Source organism: Gorilla gorilla, chromosome 13 (assembly GCF_029281585.2).
Source record: "Gorilla gorilla gorilla isolate KB3781 chromosome 13, NHGRI_mGorGor1-v2.1_pri, whole genome shotgun sequence".
NCBI lineage: Eukaryota > Metazoa > Chordata > Mammalia > Primates > Hominidae > Gorilla > Gorilla gorilla.
The window spans coordinates 128707612-128734194 of NC_073237.2; the positions used below are offsets into that span (position 1 = coordinate 128707612).

The 26583-nt window shown below is 43.3% G+C and overlaps 1 protein-coding gene across 6 annotated transcripts in view; it reads right to left on the reverse strand.

Moving 5' to 3' along the window:
• Nucleotides 1–23592, reverse strand: part of SETX (senataxin) — a 93157-nt gene extending 69565 nt beyond the window's left edge. For 2 of the 6 annotated variants that reach the window (XM_055351406.2, XM_055351403.2), the window contains exons 1-7: nt 21523–21839; nt 20529–20635; nt 16112–16295; nt 13125–13335; nt 9380–9489; nt 2694–2913; nt 1011–1130 (exon numbers count right to left, since the gene is read on the reverse strand). In XM_055351406.2, the coding sequence (XP_055207381.1) occupies nt 1011–1130; nt 2694–2913; nt 9380–9489; nt 13125–13335; nt 16112–16288 (838 nt within the window). In that variant the 5' untranslated portion in view covers nt 16289–16295; nt 20529–20635; nt 21523–21839. Of the gene's footprint in view, nt 1–1010; nt 1131–2693; nt 2914–9379; nt 9490–13124; nt 13336–16111; nt 16296–20528; nt 20636–21507; nt 21983–22190; nt 22303–23557 lie in introns of those variants that run through there. The other 4 variants (XM_031014460.3, XM_031014461.3, XM_031014459.3 and 1 more) reach the window with 4 other exon arrangements.
• Nucleotides 23593–26583: the final 2991 nt, after the last annotated feature.

Here is a 26583-nt window from a genome sequence, read left to right on the forward strand (position 1 = left end):
ACTTGGTCTTTATTAATTCATTACTTCCTAAAGATTAGAAGCACTTATTTAATTACAGATCCTTCATGATTAGCATGATACAAGCATCAGCAAAAGGAGGTCAGGATCTAATAATAAACATGACTACAAGTTTTAGGCCTCATTATCTAGACTATCTGGAGCAGCATATCCAAGAGAATGCTCTGTGATGATGGAAATGTTCTGTCTCTGCATTGTTCAATACAGTACAGGATAGAGTACAGGCACGTGTGGCCATTGAGCCTTGAAATATGACTAGTGGGACCAAATAACTGCATTTTTAATTTTAATTGACTTAAATTTATTTTAATAATCACATGTGGCTGGCAGTTACTGTATTAGAGAACCACAGAGAAACAAAGAGGCAGGCAAAGGGAGGCCACGGGACAGAGAAGGCTTTCCCCACAATGTTAACCACAATGTCATTACAAATGGGTCTCCCAGAGGTTCTGATGTTCATCCTACCACCAACTTTTTCATCATGAAAAAGTAGATTAACTTCCCTTCTTCTATGAAAGGAAGGTATTGAATTAAATTATAAAGGTCCTTTCTGATTTAAAAGTCTCATGCCTGTAATCCCAGCACTTTGGGAGGCCAAGGCAGGCAGATCATCTGAGATCAAGAGTTCAAGACCAGCCTGACCAACGTGGTGAAACCCCGTCTCTACTAAAAATACAAAAAAATTAGCCGGGCGTGGTGGTGCACGCCTGTAGTCCCAGCTACTTGGGAGGCTGAGACAGGGGAATTTCTTAAACCCAGGAGGTGGAGGTTGCAGTGAGCTGACATCGCACCATTGCACTCCAGCCTGGGCAATAAGAGTATGACTTTGTATCAAAAAACAAAACAAAACAAAATAAAAAGTCTGAATCTATTACTAAACCAGAAAAATTCTTTTCTCCACAACATACACCAATTCCTGCAGTGACACTATCATTTTTAAAGTGCATCATCATCACTATATTCAACAACATTCAGCAAGTAAAGTTTATTACCATCTGCTTCCCTCTCCATAGTGTGAAGTATCGATTGCATAAAATCATTTTGTTTGTCTGAGCCCAACAACAGGGAATCCATGGCTTGTTCCTCAAGAATGGTCAGCAACATGCAAATACCTGTAAGATCATTTAGAGTTATCTTGAATTGATGAAATAATACTATACTAATGCCTGGTTTAGTTTGCAAAAGAATAACAAGGCAGGAAGATGAAGCAAGATAGTATTTAGTTTCTCAAACATTTAAGTCTCAGATATTCACACACAACTGCTCCCAAGTAATAGAACTCTAGACTAATTCAAGTGTGAAAGTAGAAAATGGTTAGAAAACAATTTCTAACATAACTACCATGTAACTTGTATCTCATCAATATAAGATGCCTTCAATTTTAAGATGTACCGTATTCCATATACCACTAAGAAAGAAAAAAAAAATCACTGCCATTTATGACACGTGACCTTAAGATTTGGAATCAAGGAAATGGTATAGAAGTATTTTGAGGCCGGGCGTGGTGGCTCACACCTGTAATCCCAGCACTTTGGGAGGCCAAGGCGGGCAGATCACAAAGTCAGGAGATCGAGACCATCCTGGCTAACATGGTGAAACCCCGTCTCTACTAAAAATACAAAAAAATTAGCCGGGCGTGGTGGCAGGTGCCTGTGGTCCCAGCTACTCGGGAGGCTGAGGCAGGAGAATGGCATGAACCCAGGAGGCGGATCTTGCAGTGAGCCGAGATCGCGCGACTGCACTCCAGCCTAGGCAACACAGCAAGACTCCGTCTCAAAAAAAAAAAAAAAAAAAAAAGTATTTTGAGCCACAATAGACTTGTAAACAATGCTGACAACTCTTTCTACCAGGAAAATTTAATTTTTTTTTTTTAAGAGACAGGATCTCCCTCTGTCACCCAGGCTGGAGTGCAGTAGCACAATCCTAGCTCACTGCAGCTTCAAATTCCTGGGCTTAAATGATCCTCCCGCCTCAGCCTCCCAAGTTGCTGGGACTACAGGCGTGCACCACCATGCCCAGTTCTACCAGGAAATATTTTACACACTGAAAAAGGAGTATTAACAATCAAATCCTATTTAAAGCCAACTATTACACTAATATTTTGTTAATAAAATGTGGCCGTAAACAAGATTCGATTCATTTGCCAGTGCTTGAAAATGTACCGCTTACTACAGAAAAGTTTCTAGGATATAAATACTGTTTAATAACAAGATATGTAATAGTTAAATCAACTTAATGACAGAATAAGAACTGAGAACTATAAAATCCTATCTTCAGCAAGTTTCATCAGATCACCAAAGAGAACACTTTCCTTTTAGGACCCTCATAGGAACTACAGGGCCGGGCACGGTGGCTCACGCCTGTAATCCCAGCACTTCAGGAGGCCAGGGTGGGCAGATCAATTGATGTCAGGAGTTCAAGACCAGCCCGGCCAACATGGTGAAACCCCGTCTCTACTAAAAAATACAAAAAATTAGCCAGGTGTGGTGGCGTTTGCCTGTAATCACAGCTACTCGGGAGGCTAAGGCAGGAGAATTGCTTGAACCTGGGAGGTGGAGCTTGCGGTGAGTGGAGATGGTGCCACTGCACTCCAGCCTGGGCAACAGAGTGAGACTGTCTTAAAAAACAGAACTATACAAAAATACTAATTATATTAGTGTAGGAATAATACTCACCTAACCAATAGCTTTTGTAGTTGGTAGTATCATACATGTGTGAGGGCAGAAGAATCAGTTTACCCTTCTCTAGGACAGAAGAAGTATAAATGTCTGGACTCTCTAAAAGCCCCAACTCAATGACTTTAAAAAGGCAAAGTAAAACTTCTTGTAAGTCATAATAATCATCTCTGTCCACTTTCCCCAAGTTTCTTGCAGTCAAGATAGCCCAACGCCGAACCTAAATGCAGAATATATTTATTACTTAATTCAATAAACAATGGTCTACAAACAGCAAGAACATAGAAAACAGGATTCTCTGCAGATTTTAAAAGACATGTGACATATTAATTAATGCAATGTGTGGACCTTATTTGATCCTGATTTGAACATACTAACCCCTAATAAACAGTTTTAGACAATCATTTCCATTCATTCAAACACTGACTGGCAAGACAACATTAAGTAATTATTCTTTTAGATGCAATAATAGCATTTTTCTGGCTGGGCGCAGTGGCTCACACCTGTAATTTCAGCACTTTGGGAGGCTGAGGCGGGCAGATCACCTGAGGTCAGGAGTTCAAGACCAGCCTCGCCAACTTGGCAAAACCTTGTCTCTACTAAAAATACAAAAAAATTAGCTGGACTTGGTGGTGCACTCCTGTAGTCCCAGCTACTTGGGAGGCTGAGGCAGGAGAATTGTTTGAACCTGGTGGGGAAAGGTTGCAGTGAGCCAAGATCCTACCACTGCACTCCAGCCTGGGCGACAAGAGTAAGACTCCATCTCAAAAAATATATATATAATAATATTTTTCGTTTTTTTAAGTCTTTATTTTTTAGAAATACATACTGAAATATTTTGTGGATGAAATGCTCTGATGTCTAAGATTTGCTCTAAACTAATCTAAAGGGGAGTGGAATGTTGACCATGTATTGATAAAGCTAACTGATGGATTATGGGGGATTCATTACACCATTCTTGCTACTTTTATGTTTATCATTTTCCATAACAGAATGTCCAAAAAAGGAAAGAAAACACAAAATGAGGAATCTCAAAAGAAATCAAAGGGCATTTCTAAACGGCAGAATAGCATAAAGAAGTGATTTTAAATTTCTTGGAGACTATGAATTAAATTTAGTGCTCACAACCAACCTTAAAAAAAAAAAAAAGAAAAAAAAACTAAATAGAACAGAAAAATACCAAGAGTGCATCCTTCATAGTAAAAGTATTATTTTACAAAATACATTATATAGGCATATGTATACACAAGGAAAACATTTTTTACTACAGATTGTAATCAAAAAGTTGGAAAAACACAGACCCCACAGGTAAAAGCATGAGCTCTATGCCAACATAAGCAACAAATTATAAACTACTGAAAAAGTTTTGGAATCCATGAGACCTTACTGATAATAAGTGGTAGAAGGGGAAAAGACTCTTGATTACTGTACAATCAATGTCAAGTGGTAAATAGTAAACATGGAGAGTGCTGGAGTTAGGAAATGACCATCTTGCAATCACCATAGTTCAGGCAAGACACATTAATGAATGCTAAATTTTGGAGACCTTGATGAAATGCAGAGTATTTACATGGTCTTAAAGTATCTAAACAATAGAAATTACACAGCAGAGAAATGGGACAGCACCTTCACCGAATGCTCAAAATTTACATCACCATGAGTTGCAAAGGATATGGTGTGCCTCTGTCTACATATGACAAGCTGAGAAGGACAGTAACATCACTTACATGGTACTCCAGCTGGGAATGTGTAACCTGAACCTATGCATGAGGAAACATCAGACAAACCCAAAGTGAGGAACACTCTTTTTTTTTTTTTTTTGAGACAGAGTCTTACTCTGTTGCCCAGGCTGGCATGCAGTGGCACCATCTCGGCTCACTGCAACCTCTGCCTCCCGGGGTCAAGTCATTCTCCTACCTGAGCCTCCTAAGTAGCTGGGATTACAAGGGTGCACCACCACGCCCGGCTAACTTTTGTTATTTTTAGTAGAGACGGGGTTTCACCATGCTGGCCAGGCTGGTCTCGAACTCCTGACCTCATGATCCACCCACCTCGGCCTCCTATAGTGCTGGGATTACAGGCATGAGCCACCGTGCCCAGCCTCACTTATTTTTTTAAAAAGAGGCAGAGCAGGAATGACTGTATTCTTCAGAAAAGTAATTTTCATGTAAGACAATGAAATGTTCCAGATTAAAGAGGACTAAATGGACATGACAGCTAAGTAAGACCTTTTACCAGCAATAACAAGAGATTTTGCAAATGCATGACCTCTCCAAAATTGTATTCGCAGGCTATCACACAAAAATAAAATGGTATATCATTGTGGTCTTATTATTTCCCTGACCATTAAATAGAAAACATTCCTTCATATATTTATTAGCTATTGGTAGTTCCTCTTCTGTTCTGGGACATGCCTGTTCAGATCCTCATCCATATTTTTCGCATTGTTAGTAATATGATTATCTTCAATTTTTTACTTTATTTTTTTGAGAAAGAGTCTCACTCTGTTGCCCAGGCTGGAGTGCACCGGCAGATCAGGGTTCACTGCAGCCTCAACCTCCTGGGCTCAAGTGATCCTCCCACCTTAGCCTCCTGAGTAGCTAGGGCTACAGGTGTGCAACGTTATGCCAAGCTAATTAAAAAAAATTTTTTTTTGTAGGGATAGGTTCTTGCTATGTTGCTCAGGCTGGTCTTGAATTCTTGGCTTCAAACAATCCTCCAGCCCTGGCTTCCCAAAGGCCTGGGCTTTCGAGCATGAGCGACCATGCCCAGCCCTTTTCCCAATTTTTAACTAGTATTTTCACTCTCTTTATGGTATTTTTTGATAAACAATAACTTTTCATTTTAATATAGTCAAGTTCATCAACTTTCCTTTCATAATCAATGCTTTCGTTTTTATAAAACCCTTCCTCAGGCCAGGCATGGTGGCTCATGCATGTAATCTCAACACTTTGGGAGGCTGAGGTATGGGGGCACTTGTGCCCAGGAGTTCGAACCCAGCCTGGGCAACACAGCGAAACCCCTACAAAAAATTAGCTGGGCATGGTGACCGAGGAAGGAGATTTTGGTGAAATGCCTGAGCCTGGGAGGCAGAGATTACAGTGAGCTGTCATCACGCCACTGCACTCCAGCCTGGGTGACAGAGCAAGACCCTGTCTCAAAAAAATAAAACAAACCTTTCCTCACCTTACAATCTAAATGCTGTACACCTCTATTTCCTGCAAAGAGTTTGAAAACTGAACCTAACTATGGTTTTTTAGATAGATTTTGTCATTATGAATGATAATAAGGTAGGGATCTAACTTCTCTTTCCATATAGTACAACTTTCCTTTTGTGAGATGGAGTTTTGCTCCTGTTGCCCAGGCTGGAGTTCAATGTTGCAATCTCGGCTCACTGCAACCCCTGCATCCTGGGTTCAAGCGATTCTCCTGCCTCAGCCTCCCAGGTAGCTGGGACTACAGGCACACACCACCATGCCTGCCTAATTTTTTTGTATTATTAGTAGAGACAGGGTTTCATCATGTTGGCCAGGCTGGTCTCGAACTCCTCGCCTCAGGTGATCCGCCCACCTCAGCTTCCCAAAGTGCTGGGATTACAGGAATGAGCCACCGTGCCCAGCCATATCTCCGGTATTTCTTTGTCCTGATTTTTATTTTTCTCTTTCTGGGACGTCTTACATCTTTGTTAACACTACTACTTCTACCCTCCATTTATCTTTTAGCTTTTCTTTTTATATTTTCTATTTCCCTTTTTCTTCTTAGGGATTTGCTCAATCTGGTCTTCTAATACAGTCACTCATTCTCTTGGCTGTACCCACTGTATCATCTATCCCATCTCCTGAAGCCTTTCTTTTAAATATCTCATTTTTCAATGTTACAACAACTTGGCTTGGTTCTCACATTTTCTTTCTTTTTTTTAATTATACTTTAAGTTCTAGGGTCCATGTGCACAATGTGTAGGCTTGTTGGTTCTCACGTTTTCTAGTTCTCATTTCACATTAGTATCTTCCCGTATTTCTTCCAGCATGTTTACTATAATAATTTTAAATTTACTGGACAAGCGTCCTAATATATCTGCTTCTACTGAAATCTTCATGTTTCTCATATGTCTATTATTTTTAGTTTGTGAATTCCTTTTCACTCTGGGGTACTGGCTCCTATCAGGCGGTGCCTATGGAAGGCCAGACTCCAGACTGGCTTATGCCCAATCAATTCAGGGCTGAGTGATGGATAAAATCCAAGCCAGAAAAACGTAATCACTCACTGCCACGCATTTTAGTTTTCTAAGTCAGGTTGTCACCCTTTACTCCCGGGCAGAAGCAGCATTAGAAGACACTACTGGGCTGTAATCCCCCAAGTCCTGGGGTTAAGAGGGGATGATAATGAAGCAATTATCAGTGGTTAATTGGTCTCCACCTGCTTGTCTCAGTGCCTCACAAACATTAGGGGTTATCCACTGTGCTGATTTCATTCCTACCTTCACCTGGATCGGATCTTTTAGTTGATAACAGATTTGGATGCAGGTTTTATTCATCTAAGGCAATGGTGAGGGAGAACTGGAAGCAGAACCTTAACAGTTCCTTTTCTATTTTATTCTCCCACAGCCCATTTTATTCTCTGGCTGTGGGAGAATGCTCTGAGAGGTCATTCCATAGTGCCTCCCACAGGCACGGCCAGATAGGACCCAATACCCCAGAGTGAAAAGGAATTCACAAACCAAGGATGTTCTCCTCCCCATCTCCCACATTCACCTTTCAAAACAGCCCTTGTCGGCTGGACGTGGTGGCTTACACCTGTAATCTCAGCACTTTGGGAGGCCGGGGTGGGTGCATCATTTGAGGTTAGGAGTTTGAGACCAGCCTGGCCAACCCGGTGAAACCCTGTCTCTACTTCCAGCCTGGGCAACAGAGCAAGACTCTGTCTCAAAAAATAAAATATAATAATAAAAAAAATTTTTTTAATAAACCAGCCCTTGTCAACTCAGAATTTTTCTCAATGTTCTCCATTTTCTCTTTCAAGTTCCTCTAGAGTTAAACCTAGACAAAGGACCAACAGTGCTGGTCTTTGTTCTGTCAGAGCATGCGCTTTCCTCGTGTGTTTCAGGGATTTGGTTTGCAAGCTCATCCGACAGGGAGGAATTCTGTGTCCCTCCTACCACTACCCCTCCCCTTCCTAAATATAAATTTGGGCTGCTTTCTATCCATCCTTCAGAGTCCTGCTCCAGAACTAGGTCTACTAACAGCAGCTCAGGGCTCCCAACCTTTGGTTACATAAGGGCTAGGCAGACTCAGTCACCAAGGCTGCAAGTGCTTCGCCCAGGCACTGGTTACAAGACCAGACCTGCTTCCTCCATATGTAAACAGCTTTTAAAAAGCCAGTGAACCTTTTTAATACTTTGGCAACCTTCTTTCACAGGCAAAGAAGCACCCCCATCCGCCCCTTGTTTGGAGTGCGGAGTTTGGCTTTGGTTCTTTGCCTTGCCTGGAGTATACTTCTAATTCCTGTTGTCCTGCACAAGCTGAATCCCGAGCTACCCACCGCCACCCAGGCCAGGTTTCCACTCATTTATTACTTTATGTTTCTGTTCCATTGCTGGTCCACAGAAATAAGTTTTCCTTTGGAGGAACTGATTATACCCCTTTAATTTCCTCCTTTTGCTTTTTTTTTATATCATTGGTATGTGTTTGGCCCAGAGGAAACTGAAATTCACCATCATCTTGACTGGCAATCCCATTACCATGCCTTTTTTTTTGAGGCGGAGTCTCACTCTGTCGCCCAGGCTGGAGTGCAGTGGCGCGATCTCGGCTCACTGCAAGCTCCGCCTCCTGGGTTCACGCCATTCTCCTGCCTCAGCCTCCCGAGTAGCTGGGACTACAGGCGCCCGCCACCACGCCCGGCTAATTTTTAGTATTTTTAGTAGAGACGGGGTTTCACCGTGTTAGCCAGGATGGTCTTGATCTCCTGACCTCGTGATCCACCCGCCTCGGCCTCCCAAAGTGCTGGGATTACAGGCGTGAGCCACCGCGCCCGGCCGCTTTTTTTAAAAAACGTAATTTTTCTTGCTTTACATTGGCAGAGTAGCCCTTCCTGGCTACCGGCTTAATGTAGTCACTCAGTTCTAGGTGGCATTAGGCATGAGACCTGAAGCACAGACTGTCTTACCACAAAAGGTGACAAGATCTCAAACCTTAGCCAAAGGGCTATGTCAGGTTTCAATGCTATCTGCTTCTGTTCCTGCTCACTGTTCTGGATTTTGTCCTTCTTCATCTCTAGCACCAGATTTTCCCAGTCTCCCTCCCTACCTTCCCTTGTTTTAATTCTAATCTATCAGCAAATAACTTTTCAAATGTTTTAACCGGTATCTCCATGTGTCTGCAGTGGGTCAAGCAGGTGAGAAAGTCAAGAGAAGAGGTCTTCTTGAGTTCAATTCGACATACTGAAAGGACATCAAGTTATTCCCGTTTGTCTTTTAAGATCAAGCATCACCTGTTGGTAAGTATCCCCTATCCTCTGAGATCCCCTCTTCTTTGACCCCAGAGCGCCCTCTACTTAACTGTAGTAAATTTTAAAGCAAGAAAAATTGTAGCAAACATTTTAAACAAAATCCACACCAAAAACTGCTATTATAGCTATCTATAGGTACAAAAGTACAATATACCCTTCTATCGCCCAACACTCACACTCACCATTTCATTGGGATGGACTAAAAACAAATAGATCCCTGGATGTTTGTCAAACACCTGAAAGGAGCAATTGGCTTGTTCCATCCGACAAAGTGCTTCAACACATAACTCGTCTAAAAAGAAAAAAATAAGTAAAATACATAAATCTTATCACCTTATCAAGATTCCCTAAATTAGGCTCCTTGGGCTATTCTGTAAATAAATAAAAATTTGCTTTTTATTTTTCCAAATTGAGGCATAAAAATGCTTATATTGTAAATGCAGGAACAATATTTACCTGACAGGCTAAATCCGTTGATCACAGGGTGTTCTTAGAAATTATTCTGACCTTATTAGAATAGATCCCTTTTTTGCCGGGCGCGGTGGCTCACACCTGTAATCCCAGCACTTTGGGAGGCCGAGGCAGGCGGATCACAAGGTCAGGAGATCGAGAACATCCTGGCTAACACGGTGAAACCCCATCTCTACTAAAAATACAAAAAATTAGCCGGGCGTGGTGGTGGGCACCTGTAGTCCCAGCTACTCGGAAGGCTGAGGCAGGAGGATGGCGTGAACCCAGGAGGCGAAGCTTGCAGTGAGCCGAGATCGCGCCACTGCACTCCAGCCTGGGCGACAGAGCGAGACTCTGTCTAAAAAAGAAAAAAAAAAAATACAAAATTAGCCAGGTGTGGTGGCGCATGCCTGTAATCCCAGCTACTCAGGAGGCTGAGGCAGGAGAATCGCTTGAACCCAGGAGGTGGAGGTTGCGGTGAGCTGAGATCATGCCATTACACTCCAGCCTAGGCAACAAGAGCAAAACTCCACCTCAAAACAAACAAACAAAAAAAGAATGTAGCTCTTTATTCACACTTAGAATAATTATCTCCATAGGGAATGTATAAAGGACCTGTAACCATATGGTTATAGGTCCAACTCCATTTGTATCTTATGTTTTGATCCACCTAGACTTTATCTGATACGAAAACAAGGAACAAAGTCAGCTTTACCCCTAAGTGACTAGCTATCCCACTCCCATTTATTGAACAATCCATTTACCCTTTCAGATGAATCAACTTTAGCTGTAAAATTTCAAAAAATATTGTCGTTTTTTCATATTACATTTTCAATATCATAGTTTTTTCACTAGTGACAGTGGTTGGCTTTAGGGATGGGGAGGCATAATGAGTAGAAAAGCATGAAGGGCACTCCTAGGATGTTGATAATGTTTCGATTTTTGATCTGGATGCTGGCTACACAAATCTGTTTGACTTGCAAAAAAACATCAAGCTTATATACTTTTACGGATAGATTATTCTTTAATACTTGAAAAAGTCTTAGAATTTTCAAATCTAGCTACTTTGAATTTATTGGTTTAGACAAACAGTACAGGAAAGAAATCAGAAAAATCCATAAAGTATGTTATCCTACAGGGCAAATATATGGCCTCCCTCAACAAGTCAAACTCATGGCCAAAAAAAAGAAGAGGGCACATGTTGGTTTCTGTACAAACATAGTTGGCACGTGCAGGGGTTTGGCTCCAGGATACCAAAATCCACACACAGCTGAGTCCTGCAGCTGGCCCTGAGAAATCAGCATATACCTAAAGTCGACCCTCCAGAGAAGCGGGTTTTGCAACCCATAAATATGGTATTTTTGATTCCACTTTGGTTGAAAAAAGATCCATGTATGACTGGATCTGCACCGTTCAAGGGTCAACTTAAGATTGTTTTTGGGTTTTTTAGAGACAGGGTCTTGCGCTGTTGCCCAGAATGAAGTACAGTGGTGTGCTCATGGCTCACCTCAGGCTCAACCTCCTGGGCTCGAATGATCCTCCCACCTCAGCCTCCTGAGTACCTAGGAATACAGGCACATGCCACTATATCCAGTTAAATTTTCTTTTTTGTAGAGATGGGGAAGGGAGGGTGTTGCTACACTGCCGAGGCTGAGAAGACTGTTTTGAATTAAAAGAGCTGGAAGAACTATGTACCAAATGCAATGTGTGGTCCCTGACTAGATTCTAATTTAAGCAAATCAGCCAAAAACACATTTTGCAACTATTGGGAAAATATGAAAATGAACTAGATTTTAGTATTGTTATTTTGGGCCAGGCACGCTGGCTTACACCTGTAATCTCAGCACTTTAGGAGGCCGAGGTGGGCGGATCACTTGAGGTCAGGAGCTTGAGACTAGCCTGGCTAACATGGCAAAACCCTGTCTCTACTAAAAATACAAAAAATTAGCCAGGTGTAGTGGCAGGCGCCTGTAATCCCAGCTACTCGGGAGGCTGAGGCAGGAGAATCGCTTGAACCCAGGAGGCGGAGGGTGCAGTGAGCCAAGATCATGCCACTGCACTCCAGCCTGGGCGACAGTGAGACTCTTTAAAAAAAAAAAAAGGTATTGTTAGATTTGATAGGTTAGGGAAATGCCTTTACTTTCAAGAGATTCGTATTATGAAATGCAAATATCAACAACCAAAATCTAGACAGCTATAATAAGCCATGCCATCGTGGTTAATGAAAATTACCACAGAATAGCATTTCCCAACCAGGGGTGATTTTATACCTCACCCCCCAAAAGGGGTATTCAGCAATGTCTGGAGACATTTTTGGTTGTCACAAAAGAGATAGGGAGTGCTAGCGGCATTTAGTAGACAAAGGCCAGGGATGCTGCTACACATCCTACAATGGACGGCACAGCCCACAGCAAAGGATTATCCAAAATGTCACCAGTGCAAGGCTGAGAAACCCTGCCACAGACATACTACAAGAATGAAAATTATTATTATTATTACTATTTTTTAAGACAGAGTCTCCCTCTGTCACCCAGGCTGGAGTGCAGTGGCACAATCTCGGTTCACTGCAACCTCCGCCTTCCAGGTTCAAAGTGATTCTCCTGCCTCAGCCTCCTGAGTAGCTGGGATTACAGGTGCCTGCCACCACACCTGGCTAATTTTTGTATTTTTAGTAGAGACAGGGTTTCACTATGTTAGCAAGGCTGGTCTCGAACTCCTGACCTCAGGTATCTGCCTGCCTCAGCCTCCCAAAATGATGGGATTACAGGCGTGAGCCACCATGCCCGGCGAGAATGAAAATTATTAATAATTGAACAAAGAGGTGAACAGATACGTAATAAAGCAAATATAGCAAAATGTTAACAACCGTATAAACTATGTGATGGGTATATCATGTTCACTGTATAATTTACTTTTCTATGTTAAAAAATTTTCACAATAAAATGTTGAGAGCCAGGCATAGTGGCTCGTGCCTATAATCCCAGCAATTTGGGAAGCTGAGGTGGGAGGACTGCTTGAGCCCAGGAGTTCAACACCAGCCTGGGCAACAGTGAAACTTCATCTCTACAATAAATACAACATAAAATTAGCTGGACGCAATGGCACACACCTGTACTCCCAGCTACCCACAAGGCTCAGGCAGGAGTATTACTTGAGCCCAGGAGGTAGAGACTGCAGTGGGCCATGACTGCGCCACTGCACTTCGGCCTAGGAGACACAGCAAGACCCTTGTCTCTAAAAAAAAATAAAAACAATCTTCAGTTACCCTCTGAACAAGATAAGTTTGAACTGTGCCCCAAAAATAGGTATTTTGTGTTTGAACTCAAAAAATAAAAAATGTTGGGAAAAAAATGAAGTCCTAATTATATATCCTAATAATATGTTTAGCAAACAAATTTGCAATATAGATAAGCCTAAATTCTTATGATACTAAAACAATAAAACTGATATAACTTGAGGAACCATCAAGATACTCACTAACACGTTCATGTAGAAGCAAGTAAGGATATTTCAGTATTTCAAGAAGAGGAACTCGAAGCTTATTTTCAAAGTCTTGCCCAGTGATGTCAAACAGTGGCATCTCTCCATTGTTGTCTACTATATATAACTCATCATCATCTCCAATTTCTGCCTTCATGGATTTTTCAAAGTGATTTATGAGACGTAAGGTTTCTAATTCCCATAAAACCTAGAGGAAAATAAAATGGGCAGTGTGCATTATGTCTTATCATCAACAAAATACACTCAATGTGACGACCTAGAAAGTCTTTTCCTAAGTACAAAAATGCTGAAATGTAAAGTATTAGAGATTGTATTTTAGATTTAAAGAAAACTATTCAAATGCGGCCACTTTTATGAAAAATGAGTACACACAGTATGAGATATTGGCTAGGCACAGTGGCTCACAGCTGTAATCCCAGCATTTTGGAAGGCTGAGGTAGGAGGACTGTTTCAGGTCAGGAGTTCGAGACCAGCCTGGGTAGCAAAGCAAGACCCTGTCACTAAAAAAAAAAAAAAAAAATAGAAAAATTAGCTAGGTGTGGTGCATGCCTACAGTCCTAGCTTCTCTGGAGGCTGAAGCAAAAGGATCACTTGAGCCAAAGAATCTGAAGCTACAGTGAGCTATGATTGTGCCACTGTACTCCAGCCTGGATGACATAGGGAAACCCTGCCTCTAAGAGAAAAAGAAAACAGGCCAGGCACACTGGCTCCTGCCTATAATCCCAGCACTTTGAGAGGCTGAGGTGGGCGGATCACCTGAGGTCGGGAGTTCAGAACCACCCTGACCAACATGGAGGAACCTCGTCTCTACTAAAAATACAAAAATAGCCAGGCGTACTGGTGCATGCCTGTAATCCCACATTCGGGAGGCTGAAGCAGGAGAATCGCTTGAACCCAGGAGGCAGAGGTTGCAGTGAGCCAAGATCACGCCACTGCACTCCAGCCTGGGCAACAACAGGGAAACTCCATCTCAAACAAAAAACCAAACAAACGAAAAAAAACAAGAAAACAAAAAATAGTATGATATGTTTAAACACTTTTTCTTTTTTTTTGAGACAGAATCTTGCTGTCGCCCAGGCTGGAGTGCAATGGCGTGGTCTCAGCTCACTGCAACCTTGGCCTCCCGGGTTCAAGCAATTCTCCTGCCTCAGCCTCCTGAGTAGCTGGGATTACAGGCGCCCACCACGCCTGGCTAATTTTTGTATTTTAGTAGAGACTGACTTTCACCATGATGGCCAGGCTGGTCTCAAACTGCTGACCTCGTAATCCACCTGCCTCAGCACCCCAAAGTGTTGGGATTACAGGTGTAAGCTACAGCGCTCAGCCTTAAACACTTATCTTGTAGAAGTTTTCTATAAATATCTCAACATCCCTATCAACTACATTCAAAAAAAAAAAAAAGAGAAGCTGGAGCTTCTCTGTCAAATGCAAAACTGAGGCCCTTCTATGTCTTCCCTTCTATGTTCTAGCCATAGCTAACTACCTTAGCGCAGCTTGTAGTATAAAAGACGCTGGATAGCTTCATAATTAGAAAACTTTATAAAGTGCACATTTCTCAACACGAGTCCATTACTAATCATCCTCTCCTCTATATACTGTATGTATCTCTATGGTCTACGTTCTGTTTTTCATCAAATAAATAAACCAAATATTCAAAGCCAAATATTTAGAATTATATCTTTCACTTTTGTTATCATGACTGGAAAATATGCTTGCCCTTAGAGGTTTATGCCATTTGCCCATTAAAAAAAGAAAAAAAGAAGTTATTATTACCAATTAAAAAAAAAAAACCCTGGCCAGGCGCAGTGGCTCACAGCTGTAATCCCAGCACTTTGGGAGGCCGAGGTGGGCAGATCACCTGACGTCAGGAGTTTTGAGACCAGCTGGGCCAACATGGTAAAACCCCATCTCTACTAAAAATAAAAAATTAGCCGGGTGTGGTGGCACGTGCCTTTAGTCCCAGCTACTTGGGAGGCTGAGGCAGGAGAATCGCTTGAATCCACCTGGGAGGCAGAGGTTGAAGTGAGCCGAGATCACGCCACTGCACTCCAGCCTGGACGAGAGAGTGAGACTCTGTCTCAAAAAAAAAAAAAAAAAAAAACCCACTAACAAAAACCCAGGCCATTCAGATACTCAGATACATGCATGTATTATAGCACTGACCAAAAAATTATGAAACAAATCCCCTCCCAATGACTTTATTTCATTAAATTATTTTATACCAATGTGACTAAAAGCAACAGATCATAAAATTCTGATCCAGGTTTCAATTCCATCCGTGATAAACATTTACTCAGCACCTAGTATATACCAGGCAATGAGTTAGGTACTTGACTTATATTAGCCTTCAAAGTCGGCCAGGCATGGTGGCTCATGCCTGTAATTCCAACACTGGGGGGCCAAACCGGGAGGATCACTTGAGCTCAGGAGTTCAGGACCAGCCTGGGCAAAATAATAAGACCTCGTCTCTACAAAAAAATTGTAAAAATTAGCGGAGCATGGTGGCACATGCCTGTAGTCCCAGCTACTCAGGAGGATGAGGTGGGAGGATGGCTTGAGTCCAGAAGGTTGAGGCTGCAGTGAACCGTGATCGTACCACTGCACTTCTAGCCTGGGCAACAGAGCAAAGACCTTGTCTCCAAAACATAGCAAAACAAACTATGAAAACCCATGTGGCCCATGGAAAATCATGAGACAGCACTTCCACTTTCAGGAATTTGTCCTAAGAATATACTCGAATGTGTAAAATGATATATGTATAATCGCTCCACTGCACTCCAGCCTGAGTGACAGAGTGAGACTCCATCTCTAACAACAACAAAAACAAAACAAAAACAAACAAAAAAAACCCCACAAAGTTGAAATCGTATCATCATTTCTCTGAATACTTCCAACGGAGTTCAAACTTATTCTCTTCCCAGCTATCAAGCTCTGAAAAATATTGCCCATCTAATATATTTTACCTCATGCAAGAACGGCAATTCATCTCTTGCTTTGTGGTACTCAGCCACACACTCCAAGCAGTAGCAGAGGTCTTCGTCAGCTGTTTGAAATTCACCGGAGGGAGTGTTGGAAGCATAGCGCTTTAGGAAGTCAATGGTGGAAGCACCACCTGGCGTACACCAACAACATGTGCTCATTCTGTACCTACAGCCAGAAAAGATGACATCAAGAAGAAAACCAACTTCAGACCTACTGTGTGTCAAGAATAGGTACACTTCCAACTTGTGACCCTGGTTTCAATTTAAAATGTGTCACTAAAACCCAAATCTTCTGCTGGCTGGCTTATCAATCACCGATTCACTAAACTAAAAAAATCCTTCTATTTTTGACATACGAAAAATACAGAAAAATGAAAGCATTGTATAAGGAATAAGTATCATAAGGCAACATAAAGTTGTGCTACAGAGAAGGCTCAAAACAACACAGTACTGATAGAAAATATACAGAGACCCAGACTTACCAATATTTTCGAAGTACAGATTTTGGAATGGGGAAAAAAGTTACCAACTACAAACTTAAGTTCATTTCATAAACTGAATGGACCTAGCTCAGCACTCTCATCAGGAGTGATGTCACCCTCATCAGGAGTGATGTCACCCTCAAAGAGATCTAAAACTAGTTAGTGGGACGTGAAAAAGCCCTCCTCTTTTTAGATATAAAGCTCAGATAAACATACAGTACATAGAGACACAATATATTGGTGGTAATAAAATTCACAGGAGAGGCAGTTTTTAAAAATGTTTAAAAACTCTCCACTCAGGGAGAAAGAAGGTTAGAAGGAGGTTAAAAAACCTAAGTAAGCTGGGAACGGTGGCTCATGCCTTTAAGCCCAGCACTTTGGGAGGCCGAGGTGGGCAGACTGCTTGAGGTCCGCAGTTCGAGACCAGCCTGGCCAACATGGTGAAACCCCATTCTCTACTAAAAAGAATACAAAAATTAGCTGGTGGTGCGCATCTGCAATCCTAGCTACTTGGGAGGCTGAGGCAGGAGTACTGCTTGAACGTGGGAGGCAGAGGTTGCAGTGAGCCAAGATTGCGCCACTGCACTCCAGCCTGGGTGACAGAGTGAAACTCTGTCTCAAAACAAACAAACAAAAGAAACCTAAATGAAGACACTGGGTATGTGGGAATGGAAACGTGGCAGTGTGAGATTTTTGAGTATCACCATCACCCTAAAATTCAGAATACATAATCTTTACCAACAGGAAATATAAAACATCTCAACAGAAACTAGGCTTGGCTGCTGAGGCTTCTGTGGCATAAAGCTAGTTCCTAAAATAAAGTGATTTTTTAAAATTCTTCAATTTCTTCTTATACCCACAATTAAATAATTATTTAGAAATGCATAAGCATAATCAAATACATTGTCATATGAATGGATTTTTTAAAATTTATTAAATATTACTTTTACTTATGCTTTTGAAGAGGTATACTTTCTTCATGGTTCTAAAAAGAATTTAGGGTAGCTTTCAACATTAAAGTACATACACACAAAAGGACATTTAAAAATGAGATTTCAAAAAACAAAATCAAAACTTCTTTAGAAGAAATTTAATTTCACTAAGTTCTACATGAGGAGCTTCCTGAAAGCGGAGAAAAAGGATAACATGAGTTACACAGTTCTCATCGATGTGGGGGGGGGAAAGAGTATGCAGTGATAGCCACAGAGTACCGCCCTTTCCTGACACTAACTCTAGTTCAATTACATTTTATTAATGCCTTCTAGTACAAGGGCACTGCAGACTAGGAAATGCCAAGTAACATGGGATAAGGTCTTCAATGTATTTCTGCAGAATTTAAAATTATTTTATTCAAAAGAAGAATTACTTATTCCTAAGAGGCCAACATCACACTACTAGTAAGTTAACAGCTTGCAGAAGCTTTTTTTTTTTCCGGTAACCTAGTTTAATATGGAAAGTGAACTCAGAAGACGTAAGAACAGAAAGTGAAACTTCATGGAGGTTTCTCAAACATCTGAAGCATGATTTCAGCAGCTAACAGACTGCAGCCAATTTAAGCTTTAAAAAACTTAAGTGAGACTACCATGCAAATAAAATGTTGCATACTTCTTTTCCCACTTACCTTACTTGAAGCTCCAAATGTTGTGTACTTTAAAATAATTACTAACAAAGGAGACAACAAAAGAAACCTTCTATTAAGAAAATTACAGAATTTGCTTTTTATTTCACTTAGAAAACTAGCCTATTTCCACAACCAAAAAAGCAAGACTAAATTGTCTCAAAATATATAGGAGTTACTACCAAAATAGGTGAGTGTCATGGCCACTAGAAGATAACGGAGAACACTGCTGCAGAGCACACCAAGAGAACATGTGCTTCCATGGTTCTTCTTCAAAAGGCTGTGTGTGTGGTTTTGTCTTCAAATTTAAAATCATCACTGGCCTAATGGCTAAGCCCAGGAAACCTCAATAGGGCATATTTTGTCTTTTAGGGAGAAAATTATTGCTTCTAAACTACTGTGAATCCTCTTAAGCTTTTATACAACTCAGTTCTTCCTGAGGTCTATTTTGTTAGTTTCATCAGACTGTAACGGCTTGCAATCATTAGTGAATGACAAATGGGTGTGTCCAGACAATACTCAAGTTGCAAAACCAAAATTAAAGCAACTCTCTGAGCACCCACCAAAAAGAGAGCTAATGTGTCAAAACCAAAAATATAGGATGCTTCACCATAGGTATCACTGTAATTTTCTACAGACTTATCCTTAGGCTATCCATTTCTCAACATTAGCTAGCCAGAAACTTCAAATAACAATCTCTTTCTTCTAAACTTCTCAGCTATACATCTGGAAGTTTAGATTCACTACCTCCCACCTCTTCAGCTCCTTTGCACTCTGGCTTCTATCCTTAACACTCCACTGAATGTGAAGTCCCTAACAATCTTTACATTACCAATCCAATAGGTTCCTGACCTGACTCTGCTAAAGCATGTGAAAATGCTGCCCATCCTTTCCTTACCTACAACACACCATTTTTTGGACACCACTTCTACCCAATCACCTTCATAATTACCCCTGCCTTTGTTACTCATATAAATGCTAAAGTTTTCGAAGGCTTGTCCTGAGAATTCTCACCTCTTCATTCAGTACTCTTTCTGGGCGACCTACTTCAAACCACTGCTTCAACTACTGCCTAGATTGAAGCTGCCCAGACTGAGAATGTATTGTAAAACTTAATGCAGGCAGGGCGCAGTGGCTCACACCTGTAATTCCAGCACTCTGGGAGGCCGAGGCGTGCGGGATCACGAGGTCAAGATATCAAGACCATCCTGGCCAACATGGTGAAACCCCGTATCTACTAAAAATATAAAAATTAGCTGGGCATGGTGGTACGCACCTGTAGTCCCAGCTACTGGGGAGGTTGAGTGAAATGATGCACTGTTCCACCTACTCAATAACTGACAGCCTAGCCTAGAACTCCAGATATATTCAATATCCAACTGCATACAGTGTATCTCTACTCACATATCTGACGGGCACCTCAAAGTAAACATGACCAGAACCCAACAAAGTCCTTCCCTTAAATCTGTTATTTGTTCTATATTCCCTTGTTGATGACATTACCATACATTCAATTTTCAAACCAGTAACCTAGGAATTATCCTATACGCTCCTTCTCCCTCAGCCGCAATCTCTGAGCTCCAGAGCCTACCCCTTCATTACATCTCTACTTTCTTCTCAGTGCAACCGCCACTACCTTAGTTCAATACATTTTCATCATTTGCCTGGATTACTGAAGAAGCCTAAATGATCTATCTCTTGTTTGATCGCCACCAATTCCTCCTCCAAAATGCTGCCAGAGGCCAAAGCCCCAAAATGGACTTCGAAAGCACAAATGACTCCTCCTCCAATGTTGGGATAAAATTCAAATTGCTGAGCTCAACACACACAAGGCCCGCGATGATCCAGCTTCCACATCATCTCTTTCCTCCACACTTACCTCCCTTGACTTGCTCTTCCTAAAACCATTCATGGTGACTGATATTCCCTGCCTTTATGGAAGCTCTTCCACTGGCCTTGGAAACCCACCCTCCTACCTCTGCCTGGTACTTAACTGTGAATGCACATCAGACTTACCTCAGGAACTTAAAAAAAAAAAAGTAGAAAAGATCCTACGGATAAAATTGTTTCCCTTTTAAAGAACTCCACTAAGATTCGAAGAGAAAGCTGGATTTGAGAACAACCAGTGTGCAAGCCCCTCCTGAGTGTCATCACGTCTGGGGGGGGCCTGTCCGACCCGTCCTCTCTTCCAGTCTGTCTCTGATGACCTTCTTCTCTGTCCCTTTAGGACTCTGCACATGTTTCCATCATTGCACTTACCTCGGCGCTCTGAACTCCTGCTAAAAAAAAAAATTATTACCTGGACAAATGGCCTACAGAAAAGTGATCGTCTCAGCTGGGCTTAGTTGTGAACAAACACGGATTTGCATTCATATATGCCCAGACTCTGGCCCCAAAAGAACATTTCTGAAATTAAAAAACAAAAAACGAAATTGGTAAGTGGCATTTATACTCTTTATCTCATCTCAGCCTGGTATCGATACTATTACAGACAGATACTGCTGGCTGATGAGGAAGCCCAGATAGGTTAGACAACTTGGCGTGGACTTCCAGGTAACAGCAGAACTGCAATTCTGACTCCTAGTTCCACAAGGGGCTGTCCCCACTCACGGGGACAGCTAGGCACCGAGCCAAAAATCCCCCAAGTTATTAGCCCGCGCAGGTAACATCAATCCTAGGATCCTCAGCTGTGTCACTTATCAAATACCACACTCGGCCTTCTCCTTGTGGAGCTCTTTTCCCTCAGGGCAGTCACCCCCGTTTCACTTGGGTCGTGCAAATTGCTGGGCACATCCTTAGATCCCAGAAGTTGGGGAGGACGGACAAAGTCCTGTGGCCAGAAGCAAAAGCTCCAGGCCCTCCAAGTGGGAGAAACAAACTCTCCTCCAAACGAAGGGACCGGCCGGGCGCGGCGGCTCGGAGGATCCCTGGAGCAGCTGAGCCCAGCCTGGGAAAGACAGCCAGGCCCTGTCTCTGCAACACATTTTGGTTTTAATTAGCCGGGCGTGGTGACGCGCGCCTATGGTCCCAGTTACTCGGGGGGATGAGGCGATAGGATCGCTGGAGCCCAGGAAGACGAGGTTGCACCGAGCCGTGACTGCTCCACTGCACTTCAGCCTGGGTGACAGAGCGAGACCCCGTCTCAAAAAAAAAAAAAAAAGAAAAAACAACAAAGGGAGGGACTCCAGGCGGGAGGTAGACGAGCGTGTGGAGGGAACCGACACTTTCCACCCCGAGACCTCCCGCTCAGCCCCAAGGAAACTACGCAGTGTCCACACCAAAAAACAGCTCACACGAGACCGCAGTGGACAACGGAAGGACAGGGGGTCGCAGCGGCCGGGTCCAGCGCGCAGGAAGGCAACAGGCGGCCGCCAGCCGTCGAGGGGTGCTCCCGCCCCCGCACCGAGGGAAGCGGCCGAGCCCGCGCCGACTCTTCCCCCATCCGCCCACCGGGACCTAGGCGCCGCGATGGTTCCCCGACGCGACCCTGCAAGCACAAGCCGCGCCTGCGCTCACGCCCGCCCGACCTGCGGCCTCCAGCCCGCCGCTACCCTCACCGCTCTCTGGCTGGCGTCGGCCTCTAGCCCACCTCCATACCCGGCCCCGCTCTAGGCCACCAGCGGAAGTGCGGGCCCGCAGCCGCAGCTACCAACCAGCTGTTGCCGCGAGATAGGCCCCGCCCCCGCGCTGAGTCGGCCGGCCGCAGGCCCCGCCCCGGCCGCTGCTTTCGGGTTTTGGTGCCCCCCCCAGGGGGCGGGGCATGGGAAGAGCGGCCGCCGTGCACCGCTCACGCCGGGCGCTGGCGTCACGTCCGGGCAGCTGGGGCCCGACCAATCCCGAGTCCCCGTCAGGGTGGACGGGGAGAGTTTGCCGCGGAACCTTGACCTCGGCCCCGCCCGGGGCTTCCCGCGGGCGGGGCGGCTCCGGGATGAGCTGTGCTGCGGGTGGGGTCAGCTCTTACCCGCTGGCCATTTCCGTTCCGTCTTTTTTCTTCTTTTTTCCACGCCTCAGGTGTCTCAGGGGATGTACTACGGTGACGAAGTAATTTTTCTCTTTACATTTCCTTTAAAGACCTGAAATGTAAATTATGTAAACGTGTAATTTCGGAGGAATATGTGTATATCCTTTATATTACAAGAAAGGGAGACCTTAGGTCTTGCGAACAATGCGCGCGATGCGCAACACAGCAGAGTAAATCCCGCGGCGGCGCGGTGGCTCCCGCTTCTAATCCTACCATTTTGGGAGGCCCAGGCGGGAGGCTCGCTTGAGCCCGGAGTTCAGAGACCAGCCTGTGCAACATAGCGAGACACCCGTGTCTACAAAAAAAAAAATAAAACTCAGCCACCGAGGCCGGGCGCGGTGGCTCACGCCTGTAATCCCAGCACTTTGGGAGGCCGAGGCGGGTGGATCACCTGAGGTCAGGAGTTCGAGACCAGCCTGACCAACAAGGTGAAACTCCATCTCTACTAAAAATAAAAAAAATTACCTGGGCGTGGTGGCGGGTGCCTGTAATCCCAGCTACTCAGGAGGCTGAGGCATGAGAATGGCTTGAACCTGGGAGGCAGAGGCTGCAGTGAGCCGAGATCGCACCACTGCACTCCAGCCTGGGCAGAGCAGCGAGACTCTCTCTCCGGAAAAAAAAAAAAAAAAAAAAAAAAAAAAAAATTAGCACCTGTGGGCCCAGCTTGTTGGGAGGCTGAGACGAGGGGGGGATATCCATTGAGACCGGGAGATCGAGACTGCAGTGAGCCGTGACTGTGCCACTATACTCCAGGCTGGGGAACAAAGCAAGACCCTGTCTCAGAAAAGTCTATAAATAAATAAAAAAGAGTAAAATCCACTGGAAAGCCTACCCCCCCCACTTTTTTTTTTTTGAGATGGAGTCACGCTCTGTCACCCAAGCTGAAGTGCAGTGGCGCAGTCTCGGCTCACTGCAACCTCCGCCTCCTGGGTTCAAATGATTCTCCTGCGTCAGCCTCCCGAGTAGCTGGGAGTACAGGCGTGTGCCACACGCCCGGCTAATGTTCATGTTTTTAGTAGAGACGGGGTTTCACCATGTTGGCCAGGATGGTCTCAAACTCCAACCTCAAGTGACCCGCCCTGCCTCGACCTCCCAAAGTGCTGGGATTACAGGCGTGATCCACCGCACCCGGCCCCTACCCCCTTTTAGTAACGCCTACTACTGACCACGATGATGCAGCGTCACCATCTTACAGTTAATAGAGGAGACAGGGAAATTAAACAATTAGTAGTGGTGACTCAGGCGATAAAGAAAAGAAGAGGCTGAGATGGGCCAGCTTGGGAAAAGTGGGTCAGATACAGCCTTACCGAGGAGAACCCTGGCCCGAGGATGAGGAGCAAGCCTAGGGGAACACTGCGGGAAAGGCCCAAGGCGAAGGAAGATTCTAGCAAGGGGGCGTGGCTTGTTGGAAGGGCGTGGTGGCCGTTATGCAAATTTAACCGTCCAAGGAGCAGCACGCCTTGACCGTTATTTTCCTCTTTTCTACTTCTTCATCCTGTCAAATATTTTGAACATATTTTGTTTTACCATGTAACACTAATATACCAACACAGCCTTTATACCAACACAGTCATAAAATATAATTTTTTTTTTTTTTTGAGACGAGTCTCTCTCTGTCGCCCAGGCTGGAGTGCAGGGGCGCCATCTCGGCTTACTGCAAGCTCCGCCTCCCGGGTTCACGCCATTCTCCTGCCTTAGCCTCCGGAGTAGCTGGGAGTACAGCCAGGTGCCACCACGCCTGGCTAATTTTTTGTATTTTTAGTAGAGACAGGGTTTCACCGTGTTAGCCAGGATGGTCTCGATCTCCTGACCTCGTGATCCGCCCGCCTCGGCCTCCCAAAGTGCTGGGATTACAGGCTTGAGCCACCGCACCCGGCCATAAAATATAATTTTTATCATTTTTTTAATGGAGAAAAGTGCCATGAAGGTAACGTGTGCCCAGAGCCCACAAAAGTCATAATTTCCTCCTGTCCCTGAAGCCCTCTGTAGGCCTTATCATCTTCCCACATTTTTTGTCTGTAAACAACATATAAATTTTACATGCTTTTTAACTCTGTATATGGAATTATGGAGGATGTATTTTTCTGCAAATTGCTTTTTACACTCAATGTTATGTCCTGAGACTCATTGATTCAAGGTGCATTCAGGGATTGTTGAGCCCAAAACTTACACAACCTATAGAATGTTAAACAGAAGCACTGCAATAGACTTTGTAAATATAAAATTAGAAATGAAAATTAATACTTATTTGGAATGAATAAATAAGTACAAATTACAAACTTCTAAAGCTGATGAAACCATAAACATGGCCAGGCGCAATGGCTCAGGCCTATAATCCCAGCACTTTGGGAAGCTGAGGTGGGCAGATCACCTGAGGTCAGGAGTTCAAGACCAGCCTAGCCAACATGGTGAAACCCGGTCTCTACTAAAAATACAAAAATTAGCCAGGCTTAGTGGTGCATGCCCGTAGTTCCAGCTACTTGGGAGGCTGAGACAGGAGAATGGCTTGAACCCGGGAGGCGAGGCGACAGAGTGAGACCTCATCTCCAAAAAAAAACAAAAAAAAAACAAAAAAAAAAACTGGGAAGTATGAGGCCTCCAGTATCGTTCTTCTTTTTCAAAATTGTTTTAGCTACTTAAGGTCCCTTGCTATTCCATGTGAATATTTAGAATTGGCTTGTCCGTTTCTGCAAATAAGTAAGTACAAGCAGTTGGAATTTTTATAGGGATTGAATTGTATTTTTAGATACATCTGGGGAATCAATTGACACCTTAACAATATTAAGTATAGCAGGTTCTCTAATAAGATCATTTTGTTCAATGTGGTTTTGTTATAACATTGATGAGAGAAAAAAAAAAAATCCATTCCTGCTCAAGGCTTTTTTTTGAGACGGAATCTCCCTCTGTAGCCCAGGCTCTGGAGTGCAGTGGTGCGATCTTGGCTCACTGCAAGCTCCGCCTCCCAGGTTTCGGTTCAAGCAATTCTCCTGCCTCAGCCTCCTGAGTAGCTGGGATTATAGGCACGCACCACCACGCCCAGCTAATTTTTGTATTTTTAGTAGAGACGGAGTTTCACCATGTTGCCCAGGCTGGTCTTGAACTCCTGACCTCGTGATCCGCCCGCCTCAGCCTCCCAAAGTGCTGGGATTACAGGCGTGAGCCACCGTGCCTGGCCCTGAGGCCACTTTGTGTGTGGAGTTTGCCCCTTCTCCCCATGTCTGTGTGGGTTTCCTCCAGGTACTCCGATTTCCTTCCCAATTCCAAAGATGTGCCAGTTAGGTTGATTGGCATGTCTACATTGTCCTAGCCTGAGTGAGCATGGGTGTGTGTATGAGTGTATACCCTGCAAAGGGATGGCATCTTGTCCAGAGTTGGCACCCACCTGGCACCAGGAAAGATTCTGGCCATCCACGATCCTGAACTGGAATGAGTGGGTAGATTATTACCTTATTAATCTTATTAATAAAGATTAGTCTTTTATTAATCTTTCTTGAATGTATAGCCCACATTTATTTCAATGTTTAATATTAGAAGTGTTTTGTATGTTTTCTTAGAAGTTTGATCAGAATAAATGGCTTTTATGAGACAAGTCAGAACTTGTGGCTCAGAAGACAAACCCCACACACATTCAAGTGGATGAAAACAAGCCCCCTACAAGGGCTCTATCCTCCTCCTCCTCCTAGTTGTTATTTAGTTTCAGGACCTGTTTGATGTGTTTTTTTAATCCTATATATATTTTACGGTTGTGACTTATCCATTGTTTGATTTTTGTACAAGAAAATCTTTGCTATAGAAATCAGTATACTATTTTTATCTGGAGAGAAGATATTATGGCAACTTAAACTGTGGTCAGATGTTAGAGAAAAATGTATAAATGCCTTCTTGCCATGCTATCAGTCATATTACATTCATTTTATATTGACTGACAATATCGAAAGTTTCTTTTTTTGTTTGTGTAAACTCTAATTTCTATCAAGGCATAATGAATATTTAAAGTTGGTTTTTCATTACAAATCTCTCAGTGTTGGTTAACTGATTTTTGCCAGGACCATTATGCATTAAGCAAACAAATTCCACAGCCATTTGGGGGTAAAAGATTAGGTTACTGATTTGAGATATTTCTTCTTTTTTAATATAGGTGACTACAGCTATAATTTGTCCTTGGAACACTGCTTTTGCTACATCCCATAGATTTTGGTATGTTGTATTTTTGTGTTCATTTGTCTCAAAGTATTTTATTTTATCTATTTATTTATTTATTTTTGAGACAGAATCGTTCTCTGTTGCCCTGGGTGAAGTGCAGTGGCATGATCACAGCTCACTATAGCCTTGA